Consider the following 27,358-nt stretch of genomic DNA (forward strand, 5'->3'; position numbering starts at 1 on the left):
CAGCATAAATTTGATTAGATCGCAGGCTCTCCAGTATAGCAGGTATTTTAGCTATAAACACCAGCAGCGCTCAAACCCATATCTAGCAGGTATTTGTGGTGAGAATAATGGCACCTCAGTGGCCTTCACCCATGGACTCTGGATAAAATACAGAGAACATGGATCGGTTGGTGCCATTGTCGCCCATGGACGCTGTCTTGCTGAGCTATGGCTTCGCTGTGATCTACGTGTTCCCGGCGCCTGTGGATTGTACTGGGGCTTTTAATCTCCAGAAGCTGGAGGTCTATTTTCAAGAGTTGGTAAATGAAGACTACCGATTTCTCGTCGGAAACCTGCATGCACTGGTCGTGTGAGTGTGTTGCAGACCCCTGAAGCTCGACGACAATGCGCAGCAGGTCTCCGCTTCGAGCACCAGCCACAGAACTCACTAACCTCGGACGAAGTCATGCAGTCTCTTGAGTGGAGTTTCATGTCTTCGAAGTTGGAGAAGAGGGAGTCGATTGCAATCCGCTGTACCTCTCTGGCGGACGGTGGTGTGACCATCAGAATCACGCTGGCATGTGAACCATACTCTGATAGACGGGGAAGGTCTCTTCACCTTCATGAGGGCATGGGGATGACGCTATAATTGAGTAACCAGGCAAGACAGACTTGTGATTAATCATGACCGGCGTTTACTCTCCGGAACGGGGCGAGGATCGCAACGACCACATCGAGCTACAAAGTGTAGGACCCCATTCTTCAGATGACGAGGTTTGGTATCTGAAGACCCAGCTGATAGCTAAGTGACAATAATGATCCTCAATTCAAAAACAAACGACCACATCGAGCAGTAAAGATCGTGTCTTCTCCAAGTGGAGAGATGATCTCAATCTCCCAACTACCAGCCACCACACAGCACGCCTTCCACATCTCCAGACAGAACAGGGTCAAGCTCAAGGCACTTGTAGATACTAAAGCTCCAAAATCCAGAACAGACTCACCTTTCGTCAGCACAATCGATATCATTACGGCGCTCTTCGTCGTGCTGATTTCACGAGCTTGAGGCCACGGCCAAGCCGTTCGCATCACGACGGGTGTGAATGCTCGAAGGCGACTCGACCCACCGTTGCCCATGAACTACGCAGGCAACTGCGTCTTCAGCGCCTTGTCGACCTACAGCAAAGAGGAACTGCAGCGTGAGACAGAAGGCGAAGACGCTGAGATCAATCCCGTCACTCTGATCCAACTCGCTCGTCAAATTCGTGCGTCCATTTTGGAGCTCGACAACGAGCTTTTGCGCGACGCTATTGAGTTTATTGCTGAATAGGAGCACCTCTCACGCGTCGTGGTTAGCACCAAGTACATCCTCGGCCCTGAGCTCATGTCACGTCGTGGGCCAACTTGGGGCTGTACGACGCCCAGTTCAACGGCACTCGTCCGTGCTACGCTGGGATCGCCAAGGTCCCATTCCTGGACGGTATGGTGGTCATTGCGGAAGCTGCCGGAGGAGCTGACGGACTGGATGTACTGGTGTTTCTCGAGCGTGCGGACATGGAGAGGCTCAAGGAGCTGTAAGGAGGCCGGCGTCGCGACGGTGAATGAGACGACGGGCGCCGTCGAGACGCCAACTGATGGTGTTGTAGTTCGTGGCGGAGTGGAACGCGTATCCAGCGGACCGCATGGGCGGCAGGATCGGTGGCACTGGACCCCGACTCCCTTCGAACCCGTGAGCCCTGCTCACTCAAGAATTGGAGGTCTTTGGCGCAAGCAGCCAGAGGACTCACGAATCGGGCGGCTAACGAACAGCCGGACGACTCAGACAACGCGTGCTCGGGAGCGGGCACAACGAACGAACGAACGAACGAACGGCAAGCGGGGCGTGGCGCAGAGTCACGAGAGACCTCGGTGGACGACTACACGCGGTGGACGACGGCGAAGGCGACGGATAGGGAGCATACGGCTTCCGAGTCTCTCGACGGCTGCGACGAGTAGGGTAGGTGCGAGTGGGCGTACACCCGAGGGCTAGAGACGGCGTGACAAACGGAGCCCAAGTCGTGCACAGCGAGAAGACGTGTATTGTAGCTAGACGGTAGCAGATACCGCGACTAGTTTGCCTAAATAAAATAGGTGTCGCTGTCAGTCGGACACGCACCGGCGCAGTGTCAGGCGTTTTGACACTGTCGACCAGACGGACTTCAGACCGCATCAGCATGGTCACGACCAACCCCGAGCGTGTGGAGCTAAACACGTTGCATGGTGGTCATACAGGGGCCTAGTCATCGACGTAGACGCAGCCCACGACTCACGAGAACGCCGGAGGACGCTGCCATGGCGAGGGCCAAGTTCGTGCAAGTCGTCGTGCAGTCGGCGAAGCGTGTGACCCGGAATCAGCCGGCGGGCCAGACCCAGACGACGGTTCCGGCGCCAGCTGTAGAGTCCAATCCAGGAAGGCCTGAGAACGAAGCCGAGGACGAAGAAACGGAGGAGAGCGAGCCAGTGCGTGAAGCCTCCCCGAGCGACGGGCACGACGAACGCGGCGGCGACGACGCCCCGAGTGAGACGCAGGAACCCGTCAGTACCAGCGCGGACCGCGCAGCAATGGTTCCGCTGACGGCTCTGACGGCCGCGTTGCAGCAGATGGTGACGATGGTGACCAGAATGGACGCTCGGCTGGACCAGCTGAGCACGACGGTGACGACCCGGGCGCCCACGGACTCCGACACGCAGCGCAGCAGCCGCCAGCGCCTGTGACGAACCCGTCAGCTTCAACGAGTACATCGCAGGCACCAGCAGCACCGCAGCAAGATCAGCCAGCTGCCACGCGCCGGCAGGTGGTGTTCCAGTCGACCGATGATGGTGACGACGGCGGTGACAGCAGCGACGATGATGACTCGTCGAGTTCCAGCAGCGACGATGACTCCGACGGTAACGACGGTGGTGGGCGACGCGGACGACGACAACTCATGACGCGCCCAGGCGACGGTGACTTCCATCGCAACAGACGCCGAACCATACGCGACTGGGACCTGCCGACGTTCCTGCCTACACCGCAGACGTCCGTGACCACGTGGATTGCACGCGTGGACTTGGCGCTGGAGGGAGCAAGGCTATCTGGACGAGGCGGCTGGACGGACCAGGAGCTCTACTACATTCTGGGAAACAAGCTGCAGGACAACGCGGCCCGCTGGTGGGTCCAGATGGATACGACGGACTTCCCAGCTGTCGTCGACGATGGTGATACGGCGTGCATGACGGACACGTCGACGGTGCCGGCGACGGTGGCCACCGACAAGGGCAAGGTTGTCGAATGATGGGAGCGTGGCAGCAGTGAGAAGAGCTGTCGCTGCTCAATTGAATGATGAGCTCGCGGGTCGTGAGAGTGGACGGGCGGAGCGATACGTTAGCACGGTGAGGCCGGCCATGGCCACCCTGCGCTACGTGCAGATGACGGTGGTGACGACCAAGTCAGCGGCGCCGTGACGGACCACTCGACGGTGGATATGACGATGGTGACGAAGAGGGCGACGACAGAGATGACCACGGCTGACGAGAGCCCGGTGACGGCACCGAGCCCAGCACCTGCGCACACCGACGAGGTGCCAATCTCTGAGGAAGGCGGCGAGCCCACGGATGAAGTGGGACTGGCTGAGGAAGGCGGCACGGCAGCCACGTGACGACGGAGATGACGAGTATGGAGACCTCGCCGCTCGAGCTCGGCATGGAGCTCACGGACGAGGCGATGGTGAAGCTGGGCAACGTGGCGAAGGTGCGCAAGGCCGTGAAGCGGTCCAAGCGCGCAGCGAAACAGCTGCGGGTGCAGCGGGCGCATGAGAAGACCAAGGACAAGCGTGACGATGACGAAGTTGCGCGGGTAGTGGCGGAACTTGAGGCCGAGCGAGTATTACGGCGACGGCGGCAAGCCGACGAAGTGCGTGACGCGCTGGAAGCACGACGACAGCAGCGTGCTGCCGGTGACGAAATGCGAGTTGACGAACGAGCCCGCGTGAACCTGGTGTGGCACGACAGCGCCACTGTGGACGAGGAGGCAGATGGCGGCGGCGATGCGGACGTGACAGCCGGTGACGGGCTGCCCACGGCCGAGATGATCGTCGACGGCACGACGCAGCAGTAGAAGATTGACAGCGGGGCGCGCTATTCGGTGGCAGGCACCGACTGGATGGCTCGTGGCGACCGGAAGCGAGTTGACGCTCCCGTGGCGTATGTTGAAGGGATTGGCGGCTTCTTGTTGGCGTGCCCGGTGTGTGGACGTTTGAGATGGCGAACGTGTACGGCCAGAAGGTGACGATCGAGGCATGCATCATCGAGGGATTTACGAGTGTGTTCCTCGTAGGTGCTGATTTCCTAGGTGGACGTGGGGCGACTATGGACTTTGATCGTGGTGAGGTACGGTACGCTGAGCGTGGCCGTGACGTGATTATTCCGTTCCGAACGACGGAAGCGGAGGATGACTCAGCAGTGGCGGCCGTGAGGTCGGTCAGTGCCACGAACGTGCAGAGACGCGCCGTCCAGACGGTGGAAGTGGCGATTGCAGCGCCGGATGACGAAGAAGGCGTGTTTCTACCTACTGTGAACAATGGAGTGGTGCTGTTAGCGGCGGCGGTGACCAAGGTGGAGAAGGGCAAGGCTCTGGTCCCCGTGATCAACCCGTACGGCGGTCGCATCAAGCTACCTAGCAGGAAGGAGTTAGGTGTGTGGATACCTATTGATCAAGACATTGAGCTCTTGACGATGCATGGTGAGCTACAACCTGAGCGGGTGCAGGCGTGGTTGAACGAGTTGGGCGACACGAACACGCCGTCGGACGACGAACATGATGTGGACATCGGTGCTGAGGAACCAGATGCCCGTACCCTTATCCTACGACTACTACGAGCCTATCGCGACCTAGCCAACGCATAGGACGAGTGTCTACCTGCTACGACACTCAATGTTGAGCATAACATTGACACTGGGGATGCTGCTCTCATTATGATGAGACGAAGACGACAGGCGCAGACGGAGGACGCCATGGTTGACAATAACGTGGACGCTATGCTATCAGCTGGGGTGATTGAGCACGCTGGGGCTTCCCCGTCGTCCTCGTTCGCAAGAAAGTCGGGTCTGTACGGTTTTGTGTAACAGGGTTACACGCACAAGTGGCAACAGTCACTTGTAACTCTAACAGATACGACGTCTGTTAGAGGTTCGAAAGACTTTCTCGACCTTGGTATAGACACACCAAAGGCTACATACATTTACGACCACCACGACTAGAGACTTAGGATTCCTATTGGCTGAGAGTAGCATCTTTTAGTCAATGAGCGACATGCATAGCATTGGAATTCTGCCAATCAGCCGTTGGCAGATTCCTATCTTAGAATATTACATTTAGAGGAAGTCAGAAACATAAAAAACAAAAATAGCAGTTCTCATTTTAACCCAAAAACATTATTTGGATCGTTTCTTTAGATTAATCTATACTTGGAGGCCCGAGTATAATTAACTCTAATTTAAACTAAGCTACGCTTCCTCACATACCCGCGCACACGTGTAAGCTCCCGATCAAGGTGTGACGAACTGAACTTGAGTTCTAACTTTGCTAAGGGTAAATCAATATCTACATGTACACATATAGATACCATAAAGTCGCTACTCATGAAGCCCATAATGCGTGGCAACGGCATCGCTACATTTATCAAATACCCAAGTAAAACGTTGCAGTAGGATCATGTATTAACGTAAGCTTCAAAAGCCACGAAATAATCTGTAATCAGTCGGTATTTTCGTAAAAGAAATACCATACTAGTGGCAGCGGATGTGTGGTGAAGATACAGTGTAGCCACCGTTTAAGCATAGCTCAGTTTATCGAAGCACGGATGTTAGCGGCCTGGTTTCTCTTAAACCGCCCGTTGAAATCCGCATTCCTGAAATTGCGGTGAAGTTCGTTCTCGTACGTGCGAGGAATACGCTTCTTAGCTGACACCTTCAAGTACTCGAGCTTGTGCTTCAGCCATTTGGTAAAGGCTCCTCCTGCTCGCTCTTCATTGTCTTCCTCGAACGCAGGGTCTTCCTTCGCTTTGCGCAGCATCCGGCCGCCATTTCCTTCGATGGCATCAATAGAGTGAACGATGTCAGCCGACGCCACGTTGGAGATCGCGGCGTGGTTTAAGGTCCTGGTGGTGATGAGCGCAGTTCCACTGGCTTGGAGAGTAGCGGCAATGACGACGGCAAAGATGTAGGTGAGACGCATTCTTGTTGAAACTTATGAAGGGCTTGTAGGTTGCCAGGTAAATTGTAGAATGATGTGGTCTAGCTCGAGGTTTGTTCGCGTCGATACAGCAAAGGATTGCTTACGGCAGCGTTTCCCAGGATATCCACATGCTTACTATTTAATAATTGTTGCACTAGTATTCCTAGATTTATTAATACAGTGACACCTCCCTAAATGAACCCCTCTAACTGACCATGTGTTCCCTATCTGGTTAGGATTCCTCGACTGCAAACGGGATTATATCGATTTCACTATAGGTGTTCTATAACTGATCAAAAACCTCTTTATTCTCTAAATGGTCGCCATTGTTGGCGCCTCAACCCCCTAAATGGACGCAGTAGTAATAGATCCAAACTCATATATTTTTCTCAATAACTTGCCTGCCTCCTCCCACGTATGCCATTGCTATTGTGCCTTTCTCCCAAAACGCCCTCCGATTTGAGGTCCTACGTAGGAGTCTTGCTCCTACGTAAGACCTCATAAAAGTTAGAACCAAGGCCAGTAAAACCGTGCATAAACAATAACTGAATGTAAACTGAGCGAATTGCTTGCGAAGGGAGGCCAACAAATGAGCGTGTGCAGTACCGTTATACCTGTAGGCTACAGGCTGTAGCACACGTACCCGTACGTAGCTCCACGCTGGCATGGTGACCTAGCTGCGGTGCTGCCTGAGTCTCCGCCTGTACGAGTGTGGCCAAACTATGCATTTGCCACAGATGCTGTCAGACACACTGACGTGATCTAGTCCTACGAAGGGCTCGTTAGTCCTACGAAGGCCCGAATGGACAGCTTAACATGGCCATTCGGTCCTTATTTCCAAAAAGGTACCCTTTAGATGAAGACGGAGCTCCTACGTAGGACTTCCGTAATCCGATGCAGGGCTAACAGCAAATCCTAGGTTTAACCCTACCCTCTTCAGGAGAATGTAGGGTTAGCAGAGGCTCTCCTTCTTAAGACCACCTTTTTGAGGTCATATTGACCAAAGTTTCTGAAAGGCACAATACCACTACTCCCGCCACAACAAATCGAGCGAAGAGAGATATTTTATTTGGGATGCTAAGTTGGAACAAAGAGTTTGCAGTAACTGCAAGCTTGTGATAAATAAGCTAGCCACAGTATTTTACAATCAGGCGCAGCCTACATACAAATTTTACGAAAAATAAAATATTATGATGTCGAGACAACTAGGGGCTATGCAGTACATACCAAGCAAAAGATGCAGGCATGGTGGCAGGATATCGGGACAACAAATATTCCTATAACCTCCCTGCATTGAAACTCACGTACAACCTGAGGGGGTGCGATTCTGCTAATACCAATGAGAAGAAGGAGTAGGAACAGACAATACTGCGCCTACCGTTATTGGGTGAGTTCTGTTTGTGTGAAGACGAAACAAAACAAGAGTACGGAAATGCTGGAGGGGTAACAGGTAAAGAAAGCCCTTGTGCACCTAACAATTGAAAATGTAGACATTAGAAGTGTAGTCATTTCTTTATCTGATCAATTCTTTAACTGAAACAGCGTATTAGACCGAGCGAACTGGGTGTCATTTATAGAGGTGTGACTGTATGCGTGGCTCTGTTCTTGGGAAAGCCGGTGAACTGCTGTACACGACGAGCATTAATCCATTGGATACGCGCGACCCGCGTACATGAACTTCTCGGGAAACGAATTCTTACTTGATCATTTTCTATAGCTATTGGTTATTATTTTTCCTACTGTTTCAACCTGGGAGATGCAGGTCATTCCAGAGCAAAACCTCGATCCAAACGAGAGCGTGGTTCCACACACACTGTAGCTAGCAGCATCCGATGCTTTGCGTCTTGGTGATTTGCATTCTGACCCATAACGTCAAAGCATCAGCCAAAGTCACGTCGTAACATTTGAAGCACTAGGAATGCAGACGACACTGTCAACAAGATGTTAACTTGCATGCAACTACAACAAATTGCTCGCACACTCGGTCTGCCAACTACTGCGTAGCATTCACAACCGTGGATGCTGCAAGCCCTAAATTGACCTGAAAATGGTGCGAATGGTGTGGAGTCCCTGTCCATTGTGTCACCGCCGGAAGCAGACTACATCTTGAAAACATGGCTACATTTTACGTCGCAGTGAATACCTTCGCGTTGCACCCATTCTATTCACTTCAGTACTTTGTCAGTTAATTAAAGCATGGCTTCTTCTCCTTCACTGTCGCTGCTCTTGTCCTTATCATTCTCTTCTTCTTCCTCTTCTCTTGGCCGCTTCTTCATGGCCTTGAGTTTCTCCTTCTCCCTCAGGTCGGCCATGAGCCCCTGCACCTGGTGGCTCTTGCCCAGCGCCTCCGCCCTCTCCACGAAGTCCTCGAAGTTCAGACCCGGGTACAGGTCGAAGGCCCACTGCTTGTACATCTTGACGAGCGACGCCAGCGCCTGCGCCTCGCGGCCCGACACGTCGGCGCTCACTTGGTAGGGAAACGTTCGGTGCACCTTCTTGAGACCTTCGGCCGACACCAAGTGCGACTCGCGCAATAGGTTGCGCCGCCGCTTCGCGGGTACACTGGCAGCCGCCGCTGTACCCAAGTCATCGCCCACGTCTTGGCTACCTGCTGCTGCATTCGCTGCCCTGGTGGCAGGCGCAGCGTCCTCCCGCCGGGCCAAGTCTTCGTCACGCTCCCATCCACGTGCAGCCATTGCGTCGAGTATGAAAATGGCAGCCATTTCGCACCAAATGAACGAGTTTGACAGGGTTAGTGTGGTGCACGTAGATGTGGTGTGGATGACACAGTGTATCCATTTTTAATCGCTGCTTGAAGTGACTGGTGTACCCATTACGTGTGGCACTTCGTGGAAAAGCTGCAAACGTGCACTTTGTGGGTCTACGGAAAGAAGGTTCAGTTGTTGCCGTTATCGCTTTCCCTTTTACTGTTCGTATGGATATCGGGAAATCAACCCAGCTCCATGGCTGCGTGTCTTCATCCTCTCTCCGTCCTTGATCGCCACTTTCCATTTCCATTCCTCCAAGACACTCACTCACGCACTCACTCAAGCTCCCCAATCCATCGACAAGCATGAAGACTTCCGCTCTCTACCTGTCCACGATCCTTGCAACGCTGGACGCGACGCTTGTCCGCGCTGCCGAGTGCACGACGGACGAACTGACCACCATCTCGAGCATCTACAGCTCGGCGATGACGGAGGATCCGGCTTCCTGCCCCGACCTCACGACGACCACGGACATCACGGCCTCCGACTACTGCACCAACTCGGACTGTCTGCAGTTCATGACCGACATGCTCGACGGGTTCCCGGACTGCTCGAGCGGCGGCATCAACCTGAAGCAAGGCCTTCAATCGGCTGTCGACTACTGCACGAGCGGGACGACCGACACGTCCGGGATCTTCACGGACACGTCAGGCAGCTCGGCCTTTGCTACGGACTCGTCGGCAGCGCTCGCGACGGATTCGACGTCGAGTTCGGCGCTTCCGACTGAATCGTCGTCTTCCTCCTCCTCTTCGTTGAGAACGGCTGCTCCCTCGACAAGCACGACGACGGGCTCGACCACGAGCGACAAGCTCACTGGGAACACGGTTCCTCCTGCTACGGGGTCGTCGGCAGCATCGACGATTGGAGTGGCGATCCCCGCTGCTGTGGTGGCGTTTGTCCTTGCTGCTGCTCTTTAACTCCACCGGCCCGTGTTGGGGCGTTCATGTTGATCCGACTAAGTTGCATAACAATACGATCTCTTTTATTTCCCAAAGCGTGTTTGTGCTCACTACTCCGTAGCTACTAGCGTAACTACTAGCAGCAACAACCAAACGCTAACTAAGTTGTGCCTTGTACCTGTCGAGTTGACACTGGCGTCTGGTGCTTGTGTTCTCAAACTGTCCGTCGAGCTGTCATCCCCATTCCCAGTCAAGCACGAGCTCTGCTGTAGACCCAACTCCTCCCTGTAGTTGACACCTTCGTACTGGCAGTATGGCATCTGCCGGACTACACTCGCAAGAGTCGAGAGGCACGCAGTCGCACTGCACGGCACAGCGATGTACCATTCTGTCGACGTGGACATCACGTACAAGCTACACTCCGAGCTCGTCACGATTGAATTCGTGAGATATGCCAGACTAGAGACTTCGGAGTTGGAACACTCGTCAGAAGATCTCGAAGATAAAGAATCGTCTCCGGTGCACGATGCAAGCGACTTCATGACGTCTTGTTTCAAGTTCACCCCGCTTGAATAGCAGTCCGGAAGCTGCTCTACAAGCGTCCCCATGACGGATAAGCACTGAGTAGTTGAACAAGGCGCGTTGATGTAGACCTCCATGCTCGATTCGTCCATGCTGGAGTATGGACCGCAAGCCGACGAACCTGCTGCCTCCCAGTACAGCTGAGCTGTGGTGCTCGCTTCCACACGCGTACACTCATCCACCGAAATGCTCGCTCCGTTCGTCGACGTGTCTACAGCGTCCACCCTCACCGAGGAACTCGAGTCTGCGCTGCATTTGTCCAGATGATTCTGCAGCTCCGACTTCTTGTTGACACTGGTGTCTCCGTTGTCGTTGGCGGTGAGCGTGCGGTTCGGGAGCTTCGGCACCAAATCTCCCAGCACAGCCACGCAGCTTGTAGCAGCGCACAGCACTTTCAACGACGAATCCTCATTCACGTAGTCTGCACACTCGCTGCTCGACAGCACGCCGTCAATTACTTGGATCGTCGTGTGGATCTCAAACACGGAGCAAGTGTCGCTAGCTGCCAGAACTGAGCCAAAACTGACAGCAACAGCAGCAGCAGCAGCAACAACTAACCAAGAGGACAGCCGCATTTAGGTGCCACCTTGGACGAGGGAATTGCGTTGTGCGAGCGGCCCCATGCATGGAAGGTCGGGTCTCCTGTGTTCAGAGTGTACCTACAACGCGTTGTCTTCTTCAACTACCAATTTAACCCCGGTACTGCCGTAACCTTGCTGAGGAAGCACTCAGCAAGGTTACGGCAGTACCCTCCAGAAGCACGACGTATATTTGTACACTACATATGCAGGGTTGCCAAGATGAGTGCAATGCTGTAGATGAACGCAGTTGTCGTGCTTTTTAGAGCAGCACTGTCGGTTTGTGAAGCTGCGCTGGAGTCTTGGTCGTTGTCGCTGGAAGTGACGGTGGAGTCAAAGCTGGGGTTGCAGGCGACGGAGGAGTTCAACGTGGCGTTGAGGACTATTTCCGAGTAGTGGAAGCTGAGGGAGATGTTGTCAGGGTTCACGATCCACTCGCATTGGTACCAGTGATCGCTCAGGTATTCTCGGTGGTTGACGTGGTCGAAGTAGCACTTGGGGACGTCGAAGCCGAGTCTGCGGACCAATCTGCCACACTCCGTATCGCAGTCGGTGTTCACGTGGACGTCGTACGCGCAGATGGACGAGTCGTATTGGCACGACTCGTTCGTTGCCACGGCCAGGAAGAAGTCGACGGTCTCGTTGTTCTCGTCGGTGGTGCAGTTCGGCACCACGGGTGCTAGACCAGCAGAAGACCCCAACAAACTATCGACCGAGTCGACGTATACGCTGATGTTCGTGGCGTCGTCCAGCATCTCGCAGTAGCTGAACTGCGTGGCAATGTCCTGCTTCTTGTTGGTGTTCTCCCCCGACAGCTCGTAGTTGCAGTTCGGCAGTGTTTGGGCGAAGGATTGAACCGCCGCAGCGCACGTCGAGTTGCACTGCGTGTCGATGATGATGCTGTAGGCCTCGATCGTCGTGGAGCTCGCACACGAGCCATTTGCCGCCTCGTAGAAGGCGTTGAACATGGCTTCGGCCTCGTCACTGGTGCAGTTTGTCGACGACGCTGTCGACGCGGGAGTTGGGGCTGGCGTGGCGCAAATGTCGAGCGACTGCAGGAGCTGGTCCTTCTCGGAGTACGTGGCCGTGGTGCAGTTTGAGATGGACTCGGCCAACTGCTTCATGACGGAGACGCAGGCAGTGGAGGAGCACGGCGGCATGATGGTGACCAACAGGTTGCTCACGGACGCGTACTCCGAGCAATCGCTGGTGCTAGCTGCGGCGGTGTACGCGTCGGTGATCACTTGGTCCTCAGCGTCGGTGCAGTCGGCTGCGCTGGTCTCGCCTACGATGTAAAGCAGCAACAGGAGCGATACCAAGAGGGAGGATACGTGGGGATGCAAGGCTGGGCGAGTGGTTCGTCGAAGTGCGGCGCTTTCACGAATGAAAGTTGGTTGATGAGCTTCAATCGCGCTTCAATTAATCAATGGCTGCATTTGTCAGGCGAGTGGGACCCAATCGAAGTGAATCATCGTTTGGGTCATGGACGTGAAGCACTATTGCCTGCAGCGGTAGGCGTCCGAGGTGCCTTGAATCAATCTTCATTGCCGCTTGCAAGGTTTGCGTCAAGCCGCCACTAAGGACAGCGATGCAGCATCCTAGCGAGATGGAGCCGACGGTGATCGCCACGATCGGGTCAAGCGTATGCACTTCGGAGTGGGACGACCTGGATGATTTACCACCTTGAAGTGGCGACTAGCGACTCGCTAGTGACTCGCTAGTAGCGAGTCGCGAACTTCGCGTTCAAGGAGGCCATCAAGCGACTAAACTGACTGTGCATTGACTGGATCGTGAGTTTTGGTCTCATACATGCTGCTGCCTACCAGGCTGCATCGGCCAGCTACAGCATAAGACCGAAAAAAACTCCCGCACTTACCCAGACCAGTGTCACCACGCTGGTACTCGCTGCGCTGTTGTTGTACACGAACCTTCCGTAGGTCTCATCAGCTCCGGCGTCGCTCCCGGAAGCCTCCGGGCTGGAGAGGTTGTGGTCGGCGTAGATGCTGACCCAGACGGGCGGCGGCGGGATCCACAGCTCGCACTGCGCGAGACTGTTGGCCACCTCCTCCTTCATGTTGCCGCTGTCGTAGCCCGCGACGTAGTAGTAGCAGTCGAGCAGCTCGTCTCCGACCTCTTGAATCTTCGTAGCGCACGCCGAGCCGCAGGCAGGGTAGACCATGATCCTGTTGTTCGAAATGGACGCGTCGCCGGCGCACTCGTCGATAGTCGTGAGGTTTAGAAAGAGACCCACGGTCTCGTTCCGCTCCTGACTCGTGCAGTTGACGCTGGACGACGATATGCTCGAAGCCGACGGCGACGATGCAGAACCGGTCGATATCGAGTCTCCATTGGTGCAGATTAGCTGCACCAGCAGCGTGAGCGCGAACACCTCGAAGGAAGTCATGCAAACACGTTCAAAGCGAACAGTGGTTTGATAACTGAGCGGGTGTGTAAAGCGTTGGTGCTCTTCGTCATAGACACCGCGCGTGATGAATCCATCAAAGAGGTGATGTCCTCCTTCGTCACCTTCCGACGACCGTCGCGCGACAAGGTGGCTCGAGCAGCGAGACGTTGAAGCGCGCATCGCAGTGATCAATACGCCAACTTGTTTCCTTACTAAGGAATCATTAGCCTACACCAAAACCCCTACGCTGGCAACAAGTCCCATAGCAACTGCAACACCAACATGTCGACTCGACATTGTCGAGGTCCAGTCGAAGCTCCTGAGCTGGTAGTGCGCCTTCCAAAACCCTCACCAAAAGGTCGCGCATAAAAGTTTAATCCCGGAGAATTGTTTGATGAGACCACTTTTTGGTCTCATCAAACAATTCTAATGCGACTCTTAACTAGCAACGTGATTAAACAAGTGACTGAACTCCACTATACTCGAAGGTCGCGTTCCAGCAACCGTTTTGGGGCGCATTAAGCGCTTCGGTAATTTAAAATAAATTACGGATTAAACTGATCAATCGGTTTTATATGGGTTTTGGAAGGCTATACCACATGGCGGTATACGGTCGTCCTGATGTAGATGGTGTGGCTCGTCCCCGTGCAGTCGTCGATCTCCTGCAGCAGCGAGGCCTTCTTGTTCGAAGACTCGTAGTCGTAGTAGCAATCGGGCAGATCAGCTGCGAGGATCTTGAGCTTGGACGCGCAGGACGACTCGCACTTGGTGAAGACGTACACACTGTACGAACTGACGGTGGCATCGGGCGCGCGCGAAGAACTCTTGGCCGCCTCATTGTACAGATTCACGATACTCGCAACCTGCGCGGTTGTACAGCTGGTACTGGAGCTTGTAGCCGCTGGTGAAAGGGTCGCTGAGCTACCAGACGATAGCGACGAGCCCAGACCCGAGCCAAAAGACCCTGCCGTGGATGTGGACGTTGTCTCGGCCGATCCACTCGCCGAACCACCTGGCCGAGGGGCCAACAACAACAGTGGAGCGCTGGTCTTGAACGGAGCAATCGTCGTTATTGGAGCAGTGGTGATCAGAGGCGCCGCAGTCGGGGGACTCACGAAAGGCGCGTCCGTCGCAATGAGGTCTTCCCCGTTGCAAACCGTCATCGCGTTCTGCACCTCAACCTTGTTGTTCACTCCGCTGACGGAGCAGTCCGGGAGCTGCTCTCCGACTTGTTCCATGACGGCGACACAGGATGTGGCAGTGCATGGTGCGCTGACAAAGTCGTCCCCGACGGCGTACTGACCACACGCCGACGTCGTAGCGGCCCACTGCCGCGAGTCGCTTTGTCGGACCGGCCGCCGCTGTATTGGAGTAGTAAGTGCTGCCTGTGCTTATAGGTTTATGGGGCACAAATAGCAAGGAGATCACTAAGCAAAATGCAATAAGTGTTCCTTACGACCTGTGTGGTCTTTTTAAGCAAAATTCACGACTGACCTTCCTTCTACTCCTAACTCTTCCTCTCTACCTGCAGATCCTTGCGTTTCAGTGCCTTCGGGTGACTCCGTTCCCGCTCACCCCTCCCAAAAACTTGATCCGTTCACCTTGACGGCCCTCAAAGCCGCCCAACATGCCATCCGTCCCCGAAGTCCCGCCACAACACTGCGAGGCACATCATCCCTCCACGATACCTCTGGGTAGCGGCCCACGGGTCTCCACCTTCGAGACAACCCGGCCCACGACCCACTACTTCTCGCCCGCGGTCACAGCAGGTGGATGACCTCAGGCACTCGTCGTCGCCCACGCAGAGTTGGAACGGTCCGAGCCGTTCCGACTCGGGACATCCTCCCCGACTGCATCTCGGCATCCTCGCCGAGCGCACGAAGCTTGATCCACTTCTCTCCTTACTTGCCAGGCCCTCCGTTCGGCCTGCAATCCACTTCGCGTCCGCACCTGCACTCTCGGCGCATTGCCCCCACCGTCCATCCTCCAAAATGCCTCACTTAGACGCTCAGCCTGCTCCTGCTCCTCGAGAGCCGCGCACCACGCAGCGTAGCCCTCCGTGGCCATAGTCAGCGGCGAACGCTCGCCCGCCGACGCCTCGTACAACCTCCACAACTTACTGGTTATGCATACCAGCGCAACCCAAACATTCACCACCAGCAACCAGTAGTTAGTCACTATTGCATGCTCGCCCTCCTCGGAGGCGAACCAGCAATCAAAGACCACGACTACAGCGAACACGCCGGCCACGCCCTGGCAGATCCATTCGACGACTTCGTAGGTGAACAGCACGGCGTAGAACGCCGAGAACAGGATCCGGGACGTCAGCGTCCATACCACCTTGGCGACAAGCTTGGCACGGGCGACCGAACGGCCAGACACCAGACTCGCCCCCGTGCAGTACTTGGAGCACGCCTTCCGTCCCGACGCCCAAGTCTCAGGCAAGAAGACGCACCACCACTCGTGGAGGGCGTCAAGCCACTTGTAGACCAACCTCCACAGCCCGTCTTCATGCTCGCCCTTGGACTCCAGCACAACCAACGGGGTGGCCAGCAGGGCCTCGTAACACTTCCACACGCGAGTTCGGAGCGGCTGCATTTGCACGGCAGGCCCACGGACATAGCGCGAGTTTTGGGCGCGCCTCCGGACCCGTCTCTCCGTTAACAATGCGTCCCAGGGGCTAGACGTCCTGGACGCCATGGCCATGGACGTCCTGTCGGGTGGCGACGCACACCGCCTGAACCAGATCCTCGTGATCCTGCCGCACCCCGACCAGATGCAGGCCGGCGCTGCCGAGCACTCCGTCCTGTCGATCCCGCTGCCGCCGTTGGTGCCCACGCCAGAGTCGACGTCACCGCCACCGCGTCCATCGACAGGGACCAGATCGTCGCCACGGACGTCTTCCAAGACGAGACCGCCATCGAAGAAGAAACAGAAGGCCGCGGCCAAGAAGAAGGCCGAGGCCTACGACTTCCGGTTGCCGACGACGGCGCCCGCGCGACTGAAGATCGACCTGGCCGCACTTGCGCAGCACGCCTTCAGCAAGGGCCTCGCTCGGTTCCGCTTGGCGTACCCCTGTCGCAAACAGCGGTGCTGGTACCCGCCATCCGAGTATCCCGAGTTGCACCTCGTCCACTACCGTGCCAACATGCGCTTCCGCGAGCTGTTTTTCCTGTGGGCGCTGTACGCGCCTTGTCTGAATGCCGACCAGCGGCGCAAGGAGAAAATGAATGCGTGCCGAGCGCGGAACGAGCTCATTAGCTACAACATCGAGGAGCGAGTGTACTTCGGCTTTCTCGACGACTTCGAGAACGGTGCTCATGACACGCTCATGTGGTTGGGAGGCAGAGCGGCCAAGCACTCTGCCGGCGCGTCTAAGAGCAAGGGCGCGGCGCACGAGGACCTCGGCGTTGTCTTCGCAAAGGACAAGATTCACTACGAGCGGGTCATCGAGCGAGCTCTCGACCCCAAGATCGTCGACGAACACGGCTACGCCTCGATTCCGGAGCTCCTCGAGGAGGCGGAGCTCATCGACCCCACGCGAGCGCCACACCTGCGACTCTCCGACAAGGCCGTCGCTCGCATCAAGCTCGACGTCACCAGCGGGCCACCCCCCGTGCCTTCTTGGGTGGGCAACCGAACCCGCGGCCCGTGGAAGGCCCCCTTGTCGGACGCGTCGCTCAAAGACACCATCGAGGAGGTGGTCGAGCTCCTGGACTTGGGCATGAAGGTGGCCGTGTACGACCAGAAGCCCTTCAACCCCGAGAGCAGGGCGACGATGACTCGGACTTCGAGGACGAGGACGGAGCCTTCACGGCGTTGCCTCCGACGCCCCCCGTGCAGTACCGGGCTCCCGCCGTCAAACAGCGAGCTACCACTCCGTCCAAGCCAGGAGGTCCGGTTTCTCGCTCCAGCAAGTCAGGCGAGTCCGAAGACTCCAGTGACGACAAGAAGAAGCCGGCGGCCAAGGACGACAGCGACAAGGACGACAAGGCCCAACCCAAGACCACCAAGGCCCCCGTCGCGGCCAAAGATACGCTGCCGGGCGACGAAGCAGACGACGACGGCGAGGTAGCGAGCAAGCCTCCGACCAAGAAGATCAAGTCGCGTTCCGCAAGCGTCGACAAGGCCAAGTGAGTCATGCGCACACCTCGGATCTCCGTTTATCTTCTTCATTTCGTTGTAGTCGAGTCTAGTGCAGCCGCAGCACTAATTTTGCAGGTAAAACCAAATAAAAACATGAACTTGACATGCATATCCACCATTCTTGAGCTGCTCGTAAATCCATATCCACAATCACAGGTTCTTCAGCTCAAGAACATCACCAACTACGCCAGCAGCAAATAGTCATCATCGACTTGGGCGTTAGCGTCCGCCAAACGCGCACTTCGACGAAGCTCCGGCAACCTCTTCTTCCTCCTATCCGCTTGCTCAAAAGCGGTCACCAACGACGCATACTCGGAGATCAAAGCCTCCCTGGGCAGCCAGAACACCTCATACGAGCTGGTCATCGTCAGGTACTTCATGCCCTGACCGTCCTTCATCTTCGCCACTATTTCCACGATGGGGGCTTCCACGCCCTCATTTCCTAGTGTCAACCGTTCCGCGTAGCTCGACGCAGGGAGGTCGGCCTCTTCCAACGGCCCCTCTTCTTCGTTTTCATCACTAGTGCCCAGACCCTCGGGCACTTCATCCATATAAGGCCGGGTCCACTTGCCACAATAGCTTTTGAGCCTATTCACGTTCATGGTCACCGTTTTGTTAGGGTGAGTCGGGATGTCGACCCGATAAGCGTTCTCGCCGACCTTGGCTACGATCCGATAGGGACCGTGCCAAGCGAAGGCAAGCTTCTTCGTGCGCACTTCGCCGCGTTTCGCCATGAACACCTGGTAGACCCACACCGGGTCTCCTATTTCATAATTCACTTCGACTTCCTTCCAGGCGCTGCTCGTGCCGATCTTGCGCCTTCAACAACTGACGTTCAACCAAATGTCGCGAGGAACGGAGAGAGCTGTACAGCTCTCGCCTATACTGAGCCACTTCATCACTCCGCCACTTCTTGCCAAGATTGAGGAAGGCCACGTCCATCGGAAGCACTGGGTCGCGCCCATACAGCGAGAAAAACGGCGAATCTCCCAGGGCCTCGTGGTAGGCCGTCCTGTAGGCAAAAAGCACTCTAGGAAGATAAATATCCCAATCATCTTGAGCCTCACTCACATGCATTCGTAGCATTCCTATGAGCGTTCCGTTGAATCTCTCGACGAGTCCTTGAGTCTGAGGGTGGTAGGCAGCACCAAAGAGTTTCTTAATGCCCAACGTCTGATAGAAGGGCTTGGCCACCTCAGACGTGAAGTTCGAGCCGTTGTCGCTCAGCAACCGCGACGGCACTCCGTGCCGAGACACCACTCCGTTCACCATCACCTCCACGAACGTCATGGAGTCCAAGCGCTCCACGGCGAACGCCTCGGCCCAGCGAGTGAAGTAATCAACGAAAACTAAAATATGGCGATTGCCACGCTCGGTTTCGGGCAGAGGCCCCACGGCGTCCACCACGAGCAACGAGAACGGCCCCGTCAGATCCACAATGGGCATTCTCTGCATTCGACCAGCGCGCCACGGACGCGCACCCTTGCCACTTCCGCACTTATCACATTCGCGCAAATACTCCTCGACGTCCTGTCGCCACCCTGGCCAGTACGCGTGTCGCCTCACCTTCTCGAGCGTCTTCGTGAGACCGAGGTGCGACGACAGTAGATCAGCGTGACAAAAATGTAAGACTGTTTCAACGAACGGAAGCGGTATCACGGGCACGGTCAGCGATCGAGCGGGCCCGACGCGCGCGGGGAGATTCACTCTGCGCATCAACAGCTCGTTCTCGACGGCGAACTTGGACGCGATCCTCACAACCTTCACTCGTAAGCTAGGGGCCAGCGGCAGCGCTCCACCCGTCAGGAACGCGATCAGGGCCATCACCCACGGGATCTTCCGCTGCTCCACCTTCAACTGCTCCATATCGAGTCCGAACAAGTCCACGAACGACGGAGGGACGTCCGTCGGCGCGGACTCGTCCTCAGTAGCGTCTTCCGGCAACGGAACCGCGGTCTCCGTGCCCATCTCGCCGCCGCCGTCTCTAGTCATCGGTTCGGGCGCCACGTTGGACGGCTCCCCGACTGAGTCGGAAGCCACGGCTCGATCGGACGGCTCCCCGACTGAGTCGTTGGCCACGGTCTCGGGCGAGTCGTCCGGATTCAGCAAGTCGGCCATGCCCACAGGCGAGCCCCCCGGGTTCAGCAGGTCCGCCATGGTCAGCGCGTTCATACTCGCGGTAGGGAGGCGAGACAAGCCGTCCACGTGCCCCATGCTCGTCCCGGGCATGTGATGCACTCGGAATTGTAGATTGGACAGCTCGATCGCCCAGCGAGCGAGCTTAGCATTGGTCGTGCGGTTGCCAGGACTGAAGATCCAGGTAAGCGCCTGATGGTCAGTGTAGAGATCAAACTCTCGCTTATCTAGGTAGCAGCGGAACTTCCGACAATGCCCCAGCATTCAATTTCAGAGATTCCGTCGTGGTTGTTGATCCAGTTCTTCTGAGAGCCTGTCAGTAACTTGCTAGCATAGGCGACAACACGGTCTCGATAGTCCACCACCTGCATTAGACAAGCACCGACAGCATACCTCGACGAGTCGACGTAAAGCTTGAATCGTTTCTTCATGTCCGGGTAGACTAGGATAGGAGGAGTGACTAGCGCCCTTTTCAGCTGGCGGAACGCCACCTCACAGTCCTCGTTCCAGACGAACGGAGTGTCTTTCATTTTCAGGCGTTCCAGCGGCGTAGAGATCAGAGCGTTCCCCGGGATATACCGGCGGAAGTAGCTCGTCAGCCCCAAAAATGAACGGATATCATGCACATCGCGCGACCTCTGCACGTTCATGACGGCCTTCACCTTCTCGGGGTTCGGGAGGATGCCCATGGGTGTCACAATGTGCCCGAGAAAGGCGACCTGACTCCTGCCCCAGTGGCATTTCTTCATCTTCAGTTTGAAGCCGGCCTGTCCGAAGGCGAACGAGGTGCGACGGGAAGTCCTCGCTGAAGATGTCATCCAACTACACCAAGCACACGCGCCACTTGAGGTCGACAAGCACGGTCTCCATCAACCGTTCGAAAGCAGGTACAGCATTGCATAGGCCAAAGGGCATGACTAACCATTCGAATAGACCGTATTTGCATGTGAAAGCCGTTTTAGCAATACTGTCTTCATGCATGTGCACGTTCCGGTAGCCTGAGGCGATGTCCATGGTCGAGAACAGTTTGGCTCCACTCAGCACGTCCAGGATGTCGTCAATCAGCGGCATAGGATAGCAATCTTTGACCGTTACGGCGTTCAACTTGCGATAATCGATGCAGAAACGGAAGCCCCCGTCGGGCTTCCTGATCATCAACACGGGGCTGGCCCAGGGGCTGTTTGAGGGCCGGACGAAGCCCAGCTTCTGGTACTGCTGGATCTCCGCCTCCATCACCTCGCCGTCGGCGAACGACACGCAGTAGGGCTGCTGCTTGATCGGCTTGCTGTCCCCAGTATCAATCTGGAACTTCAGCAAGTCGGTCCTGCCGGGCGAGTTGGACGACTCCACGAACTTGTCTCGGAAGCGCTCCAGATCGCTGCGGAACAGCGACTTCTGCTCATCCGACGCCTCGACTGGGAGAAGTCGGCCTCGAGCGCCACCTCCTTGTCGGGCGGCACATCGGGCCTCGACGCCCTCACAGTCTCGCCGAGATCCGGCCCCTTTGCCTCTTCTTCACGACTGGCAGCAACGGTGACCGCCCCGCTAGTCTCGGGCGGACGGCAGGGCGTCTCTTCGGACTTCTCCGCCGACGGCTGCTCAAAGCCGAACGCCGACTCGGGCACCACGGACGTCGAGGCCACCACCGTGCCCTTCTTGATCCAGAACTCTTCTGTCGATGCGTTGCAGACCTCCACGACTCGACCGTCGTCCACAGTACAGAGCGTTCTCGCCACGCAAAGCGAAGGCGGCAAGTTGAGAGAGCCCTCGACGAGGACAGTCGCGTTCGGGGCATCGCCCACCACATCCGTGACCACCAGGGCCTGGCCCCTTGGCGGCAAGCGGACGGACACGGCCATCGTGGCCATGAACGATTCGTGGACCACCATCACGCCCAACGATAAGACTTCGCCCGTGCTCTTCAGCATGAGCGTCCGCTCAGCCACGTCAGTCACTGCTCCGAACACGCCCAGCGAGTCGACGCCCAAGATAGCGTCCACATGCAACTTGTCGGCCACGAGCATCCGCATGGTCACCCCGACCTTGCCCAGCATTAGGGGAGAGTGATCCACCCCCGAATGCGCAGACGGTGTTCAGACGAACTGCGTACATGCCCGTCGTAGGCCTCCAGAGCTTCACGAGCTCGGCCCAGACGCTTCAGAACACGGAAGTCGACGAAACTGAGCGTTGCGCCCGTGTCCGCCAACATCTGCGAAGGCAGGCAGTCGATGTACCCGCACGACAGCGCCTCGAAGTTCCCCACAGTGCACACCACACGCCGACCACCGGCAACTACGCGTGGGAGCTCGGCTCCACACTCATCATCGTCCTCATCGGCACGGACGCCGAAGACATCCGGCAAGTTCACGGTTACCACCTCCACCATCCCGGTCTTCCGTCCACGCTCCGGCGGTGGACGCTCGGGACGGACCACTTGCACGTAGTGCGTCGCGTCGTCGTCTTCTTCAGGACGGAGCTCCCCGTCCAGCGCCTCGGCCGAATCGCGGTACAACGCCGTGAAGTCAAAGCGTACGGGCCGTCGCGAGCGACGCCGCAGCCGACGCTTCGCACTCGCCGAGTGGGCTTCTCGAACTCGATCTAGTAGCTTATTCCAAATATACGCAGCGTTCTCATTGTAGTACTCGTTCGTCCATTTCTTCACAGGTTCTCGCCAGTCGATTTGGTCTTCATTTTCACCAGCAACTTGCTCAACATCGTGCACGAGGCGCACTCAGTCTAGATCAGGTGGCTTATCACGAATCGGGGGGATCTCGACCGTGCCACCTTCTCCGAGCGGGTCGACGACCGACTTCTTCGCACGCAACATCTCGTCCTTGGTCTCCTTCAGCAAGAAGTACACGGCCTTGCGAGCCTCCGACCTCTCGCTCGGAGAAGCGCTCGAACTCGGTTCAGGAGCGTCCACGGGCGGGTTCACGCTTACCGCAGTGACCATCTCATCGCTGTTCTCCTCACAGACATTCACGGGGACCGCAATGTTCGCAGTTACGCTCTCCTCCATCACGGAGCCATCGACCGAGATGGTCGAGGCCTTCGGGTCCAGGTCGGACTCCGACAGGCCAAACGACTCATACTTTGTCGCCTCGGTCGAGCGTTCTAGAGAGGCTGCTGGCCAGTGACTGTTTGAAGTCACGGTTGGCTCGCTTGGCCTCCGCCGAGTTCTCCAGTATGTTCCTGTACCAGTCCTCCCAGTACTCGGGCGAGGCGTCCTTCATCTTGGTCAGCGCCTCGACCGGGACGCCCAGAAACTTCGACATCTCTTCCATGGACGGGCCCTTGGCCCTCTCCGCATTCTCCTTCACCTTGCGCATCAACTCCACTTCATCGACGGGGTGGAGCCTGTCCTCCAGCTCCTTGTCATACTCCTCGAGCTCCTCACTGATGCCTGGAACGGAGGGTTTCGGCGCCTCGCACTCCATGGCGTCCAGCTCCTCGTCCGTGAAGAGGCGAGCGTGGCGGGGCGGGGCGGCTCCTTAACGTCCTCGGCCGCCTCGACCACCTCGGAACTCTCGGGCACTTCCTTGCTCTCGGTGGCAGCGCCTCGGGCCTCCTCGGCGACAGCCAACTCGGTGGCGGGCCCTGCCACCGGCTCGGGCCCTACGACTACGTTGACGTTCTCTTCGGCGATGTGCTCGCCGGCCGGCGATCCTCCGTCGTCGTTCCACTCGGCGAACAGTGTGTCCCCCACATCTACAGCGCCGCCCCACCCTTCGAAGGAGGGCTCCTCCGTCATCCAACGCGGACGGGGGCCTTCCTTCTTCAGGATGTTTCGCAAAGGGGCCGCAGTCACTGACCTCGGCACCGCTCTCAACTCCGTCGGCGGCGGCATCTCCTCCGTGGGCACCTTGTAGGGTATGTTCGCGCTCGGAGGTGCAGCACAGAACGCTTCATCGTCCGCACGGCCGCATAGAACACATCACCGTCGACTTCCTCTTCCTCGGAGTACGCCGACTCCTCCGACCTCACGGACCGGTCCTCGTCGTACGCCGAGTCGACGGTCTCAGCCGCCGTCCCCTCTTCGTTGCCTACTCCACGCTCGGGGCTGCGGTCTGGGCCACTCGCGGGGTCTCCATCGCCCGCGGGGGCGTCCAGCTTGGCCGCCTCGGCCTCCTTAGTCTCTTCATCGTTATCATCGAGGGCGGCCCCATCATGGGCCCACACCCCGTTCACCCTTGCACTCGGCTCGTCCTGCTCGGCGCTCTCCTCGGTCGCCGTCTTCCCCGCAGGGTACATCTTCTCCTCGTCACTCGCAACGGCCCACGCCGCTTCTTCCTCGTAGCAGTATGCAGGCTCTTCCGCCACGCTTTCCTCATTTTCGCCGTGCACAGACAACTCCGTCCAGCACTCAGCTTCACCTTCTTCCCGCATGGACAACACCGTCCGCCGCTGCTCTCGTTCATATTCTTCTTCGACGGAGACGCCGCTGGGTACAATCCACTCTTTCCGGGGCCCGGCAACCGTCTCAACTTCCACTTCCGCTCTTGGCGCCTCTACGCGTTCCGCTTCGACGCTCCCTTCATTCACACTACTCTTCACAACCTTGTCCACCGTTTTCCTCGCCGTGACCGCAGAACGCCTTCGTCTCGCCTGCCTCCTACGATCACCCCCTGAGCCATCCTCTAGACTAGAGAAAGGAGTGGCTCCCTCCTCTCCTTCCTCCCGCCCCCGTCACTGTCGAGGGGTCGGATTGCTCTGGGCGGCCGCGTTCAGCAAACTCGGAGTCGCATCACGAAGCGCGGCCAATACGGGGCACTGCATCACGGAGTGGCTCGCGTCTTGGCAGAAAACACAACCAGACGGAGATTGAGTACCCCCAGCGGCTGCAGTCTGGCCTCCACCGTTCTGGGGCCTGTCACACTCGACCGCGATATGACCAAACGCGCCACAGCGCCTGCAGCTCATCGACGCGCGCTTGCATGTAGCGCGACCATGTCCCATGAAGTTACAGCGACCACACACAGGCGAACCGTCCTGCGTGCGACTATCATCGCCCATCCGAATGCCCCGGAATGGCTGAGCGTTCCCTGGTCCACGACCGTTTCCAGCGGGCTGAGTGGCAGGGGTGGCGGCCACTACCGGTGCTCGATTGCGAGGCGACCTAGGCGGCTGTCACTGGTGCTGCATAAGTTGCTGTTGCCACTGTTGTTGCTGCTCCATGAACGACTTCATCTGCTCAGCGAGGGCCTCGACCGCAGTCGTCGCGGGGGCCTCCTCCGATTTCTTGTTCTTCTTCTTGGACTCGCTGTCCGAGAACTCGTCCTCCTCCTCGATCGGACGGTGCATGTCCTTGAACATGAGCCACTCGCACGCCTCCGGAATGTCCGACGCGGGACTCGCGTCCAAGGTCGCCAGCATGCGCTTGTTCCGCAGTCCTCGGCGGAAGAGCTGGTACCGCATCTGCGGATTCGGGTAGTCGAGGGACCCGCACAGGTCCGAGACTCGGTCACCCCACTCCTCCACGGACTCTCCGCGCTGCCTCTTCGTGTTCTCTAGCAGCTCCCACAGCTCGTCAGCCGTCCGGCTGAGGAACTGGTTATGGAACCGCACCTTGAGCGTCCTGAACGACTTGATCCTCGAGTTGTTCCACCACCGGCCAGCCTCGCGGCCTCGCAGCTTCTGACGGAACACCAGCAATCTGGACCGGTCGGGGAAACTGTCCGTGTGGTCCTCGAAGAGCTCCCAGAAGTCCCGCGCCTTCTCCACCGTGGCCGTGTCCGAATGGAACATCGGCAGCACCTTCACGGCGTGCGAGACCATCGTAGACAGGTTGTAGGCACTCGACGAAAGTCCACTGGCACCGCGCCAACTCGTCGACGGTGCAGCCGTCGGAGCCGGCGGAGCCGTACCCGTTCCAGGCGTCCGACTTGCCGTAGGGCCCGTTGTAGGTTGCATAGGCATTCCGCCAACGAGCGGCTTCGAGAGCCCAGCCGGACCGCCGGCGAACTGCAACTTCTTCATCGGAGGGGGCGACTTGGTCGGCGACTTCACCGCGCTTCCGCTCCCACTCCATCTTCCATACTCGGGGGCCTTCCCCGAACCATGTTGAGCGCTCCAGCTCAATCCAAAGGCAGGGCGATCCGTTCGGCGGGCCTCGGGACCCGTGTAGCGGGTGATGAACCCACTCGGGCCTCGCTGCATCGGGACCGGCTCCTCCATCGCGTCGTGGTAGTCTTCCTCGTCGTCGGCGTACATCCCGTAGCCGTACCCATAGTCCGTCGGCTGAGCGTAGGGCTGCCCCACACTCGACCGTCCCATCGGACTCGAGACCGGTGGCTCCGGCTCGCCCTTCACGGCGGGCTCCGCCTTGGCCTCCGCCACGGTCTCCGTCTTCATTCCAGCCGAGGTCACCGGCTGGACTCCAGTCGCGGTCTCCGTCTTGACCGCCTCCTTCTCTTCATAGTCCTCGTCTTCTTCATCTTCCAGAGCTCACGCATCACATCCGACACGGACGCTCCCTCTTCAGCATACTCAGCGGTCTTTCTCCACCGCTCCAGACTCCTCAATCCCTCTTCAACCGGGTCCGGCGCGCCCGCTCCAGCTTGGCTGGGCGGCGGCGGGGTCCTCGGTCGCTGGGACGGCGGCGGCGCTATCCCGATCATCGGCGTCCCGGAAGCCGGTGTCGAGGGCCTCTGCCGACGTCTTTCGGCACGCTCGGCTTCGGCCCGCGCGGCACGCTCTGCCTCGGCGCGCTCTGCACGCGCTCTTTCTTCTTGTTCAGCCCGGCGGCGTGCTGCTTCCTCAGCGTTACCGCCTCTTCCTCCTTGTCCTCCTGGCATCTTCTCTTCTCAGTTTACCGTTCCTTGTTCACTTGACCTCTTGCTCTTGACCGTGCACACTTGGCTCTTGTGTCTACGTTACCGTTCCCTTGTCCTCCGGCCTGGATCGCTCCTCTAACTGCTCCTCGACGCCGCTTTTCCCGCGCGGCGTGTACTCGTGTGCGGACTCCTGGGTCCTTCCCTGGCACACTTTAAACACGAGGAGGGGGGTCACACGTCCAGTCACCAGGTCCAGACGCTCGGCTCTTGACTCTGTTCACTTCCGGGCACAGGCTCTCAGCACTGTTCACTCCACACTCGGCAACACTACCCTGCTTCTCCACCACGTGTCGCGAGTCGCTTTGTCGGACCGGTTTGGGGCCGGCCGCCGCTGTATTGGAGTAGTAAGTGCTGCCTGTGCTTATAGGTTTATGGGGCACAAATAGCAAGGAGATCACTAAGCAAAATGCAATAAGTGTTCCTTACGACCTGTGTGGTCTTTTTAAGCAAAATTCACGACTGACCTTCCTTCTACTCCTAACTCTTCCTCTCTACCTGCAGATCCTTGCGTTTCAGTGCCTTCGGGTGACTCCGTTCCCGCTCACCCCTCCCAAAAACTTGATCCGTTCACCTTGACGGCCCTCAAAGCCGCCCAACATGCCATCCGTCCCCGAAGTCCCGCCACGACACTGCGAGGCACATCATCCCTCCACGATACCTCTGGGTAGCGGCCCACGGGTCTCCACCTTCGAGACAACCCGGCCCACGACCCACTACTTCTCGCCCGCGGTCACAGCAGGTGGATGACCTCAGGCACTCGTCGTCGCCCACGCAGAGTTG

At 57.5% G+C, this 27,358-nt stretch overlaps 11 protein-coding genes across 11 annotated transcripts; 4 read left to right on the forward strand and 7 right to left on the reverse strand.

The window, feature by feature from the left end:
• Nucleotides 1–779: 779 nt before the first annotated feature.
• On the forward strand, nucleotides 780–1,541 carry PHYSODRAFT_286792 (hypothetical protein; the record flags this gene model as incomplete). The annotated part of the gene is made up of 2 exons (XM_009533553.1): nucleotides 780–912; nucleotides 984–1,541. A coding segment is annotated over exon 2 (191 nt), but the record flags the coding sequence as incomplete, so codon positions are not given.
• A 769-nt stretch (nucleotides 1,542–2,310) lies between these two features.
• Nucleotides 2,311–4,902, forward strand: PHYSODRAFT_250699 (hypothetical protein; the record flags this gene model as incomplete). Its single annotated transcript, XM_009533554.1, has 6 exons — nucleotides 2,311–2,553; nucleotides 2,640–3,281; nucleotides 3,387–3,652; nucleotides 3,673–4,110; nucleotides 4,212–4,690; nucleotides 4,715–4,902. The coding sequence occupies 6 exons, from the start codon at nucleotides 2,311–2,313 to the stop codon at nucleotides 4,900–4,902; spliced, it is 2,256 nt and encodes a 751-aa protein (XP_009531849.1).
• A 937-nt stretch (nucleotides 4,903–5,839) lies between these two features.
• Avh1b-22 (avirulence protein 1b) lies at nucleotides 5,840–6,232 on the reverse strand (the record flags this gene model as incomplete). The annotated part of the gene is made up of 1 exon (XM_009533555.1): nucleotides 5,840–6,232. The coding sequence occupies one exon, from the start codon at nucleotides 6,230–6,232 to the stop codon at nucleotides 5,840–5,842; it is 393 nt and encodes a 130-aa protein (XP_009531850.1).
• A 2,189-nt stretch (nucleotides 6,233–8,421) lies between these two features.
• Nucleotides 8,422–8,928, reverse strand: PHYSODRAFT_317087 (hypothetical protein; the record flags this gene model as incomplete). Its single annotated transcript, XM_009533556.1, has 1 exon — nucleotides 8,422–8,928. The coding sequence occupies one exon, from the start codon at nucleotides 8,926–8,928 to the stop codon at nucleotides 8,422–8,424; it is 507 nt and encodes a 168-aa protein (XP_009531851.1).
• Nucleotides 8,929–9,305: 377 nt separating this feature from the next.
• On the forward strand, nucleotides 9,306–9,917 carry SOL13F (elicitin; the record flags this gene model as incomplete). The annotated part of the gene is made up of 1 exon (XM_009533557.1): nucleotides 9,306–9,917. One exon carries the CDS (start codon nucleotides 9,306–9,308, stop codon nucleotides 9,915–9,917), a length of 612 nt encoding a protein of 203 aa, XP_009531852.1.
• A 92-nt stretch (nucleotides 9,918–10,009) lies between these two features.
• PHYSODRAFT_516499 (hypothetical protein) lies at nucleotides 10,010–11,056 on the reverse strand (the record flags this gene model as incomplete). Its single annotated transcript, XM_009533558.1, has 1 exon — nucleotides 10,010–11,056. One exon carries the CDS (start codon nucleotides 11,054–11,056, stop codon nucleotides 10,010–10,012), a length of 1,047 nt encoding a protein of 348 aa, XP_009531853.1.
• A 203-nt stretch (nucleotides 11,057–11,259) lies between these two features.
• PHYSODRAFT_517543 (hypothetical protein) lies at nucleotides 11,260–12,333 on the reverse strand (the record flags this gene model as incomplete). Its single annotated transcript, XM_009533559.1, has 1 exon — nucleotides 11,260–12,333. A coding segment is annotated over one exon (1,074 nt), but the record flags the coding sequence as incomplete, so codon positions are not given.
• Nucleotides 12,334–14,053: 1,720 nt separating this feature from the next.
• Nucleotides 14,054–14,701, reverse strand: PHYSODRAFT_517459 (hypothetical protein; the record flags this gene model as incomplete). Its single annotated transcript, XM_009533560.1, has 1 exon — nucleotides 14,054–14,701. One exon carries the CDS (start codon nucleotides 14,699–14,701, stop codon nucleotides 14,054–14,056), a length of 648 nt encoding a protein of 215 aa, XP_009531855.1.
• A 574-nt stretch (nucleotides 14,702–15,275) lies between these two features.
• On the reverse strand, nucleotides 15,276–16,037 carry PHYSODRAFT_421770 (hypothetical protein; the record flags this gene model as incomplete). The annotated part of the gene is made up of 1 exon (XM_009533561.1): nucleotides 15,276–16,037. A coding segment is annotated over one exon (762 nt), but the record flags the coding sequence as incomplete, so codon positions are not given.
• Nucleotides 16,038–16,161: 124 nt separating this feature from the next.
• PHYSODRAFT_336044 (hypothetical protein) lies at nucleotides 16,162–17,600 on the forward strand (the record flags this gene model as incomplete). Its single annotated transcript, XM_009533562.1, has 2 exons — nucleotides 16,162–17,193; nucleotides 17,235–17,600. The coding sequence occupies 2 exons, from the start codon at nucleotides 16,162–16,164 to the stop codon at nucleotides 17,598–17,600; spliced, it is 1,398 nt and encodes a 465-aa protein (XP_009531857.1).
• Nucleotides 17,601–24,431: 6,831 nt separating this feature from the next.
• On the reverse strand, nucleotides 24,432–25,520 carry PHYSODRAFT_516163 (hypothetical protein; the record flags this gene model as incomplete). The annotated part of the gene is given in 2 exon segments (XM_009533563.1): nucleotides 24,432–24,861; nucleotides 24,877–25,520. The coding sequence occupies 2 exon segments, from the start codon at nucleotides 25,518–25,520 to the stop codon at nucleotides 24,432–24,434; spliced, it is 1,074 nt and encodes a 357-aa protein (XP_009531858.1).
• Between the last annotated feature and the right edge of the window lie 1,838 nt (nucleotides 25,521–27,358).

The sequence above is a fragment of the Phytophthora sojae genome (genome assembly GCF_000149755.1).
Source record: "Phytophthora sojae unplaced genomic scaffold PHYSOscaffold_7, whole genome shotgun sequence".
In the NCBI taxonomy this organism is placed as follows: domain Eukaryota; phylum Oomycota; class Peronosporomycetes; order Peronosporales; family Peronosporaceae; genus Phytophthora; species Phytophthora sojae.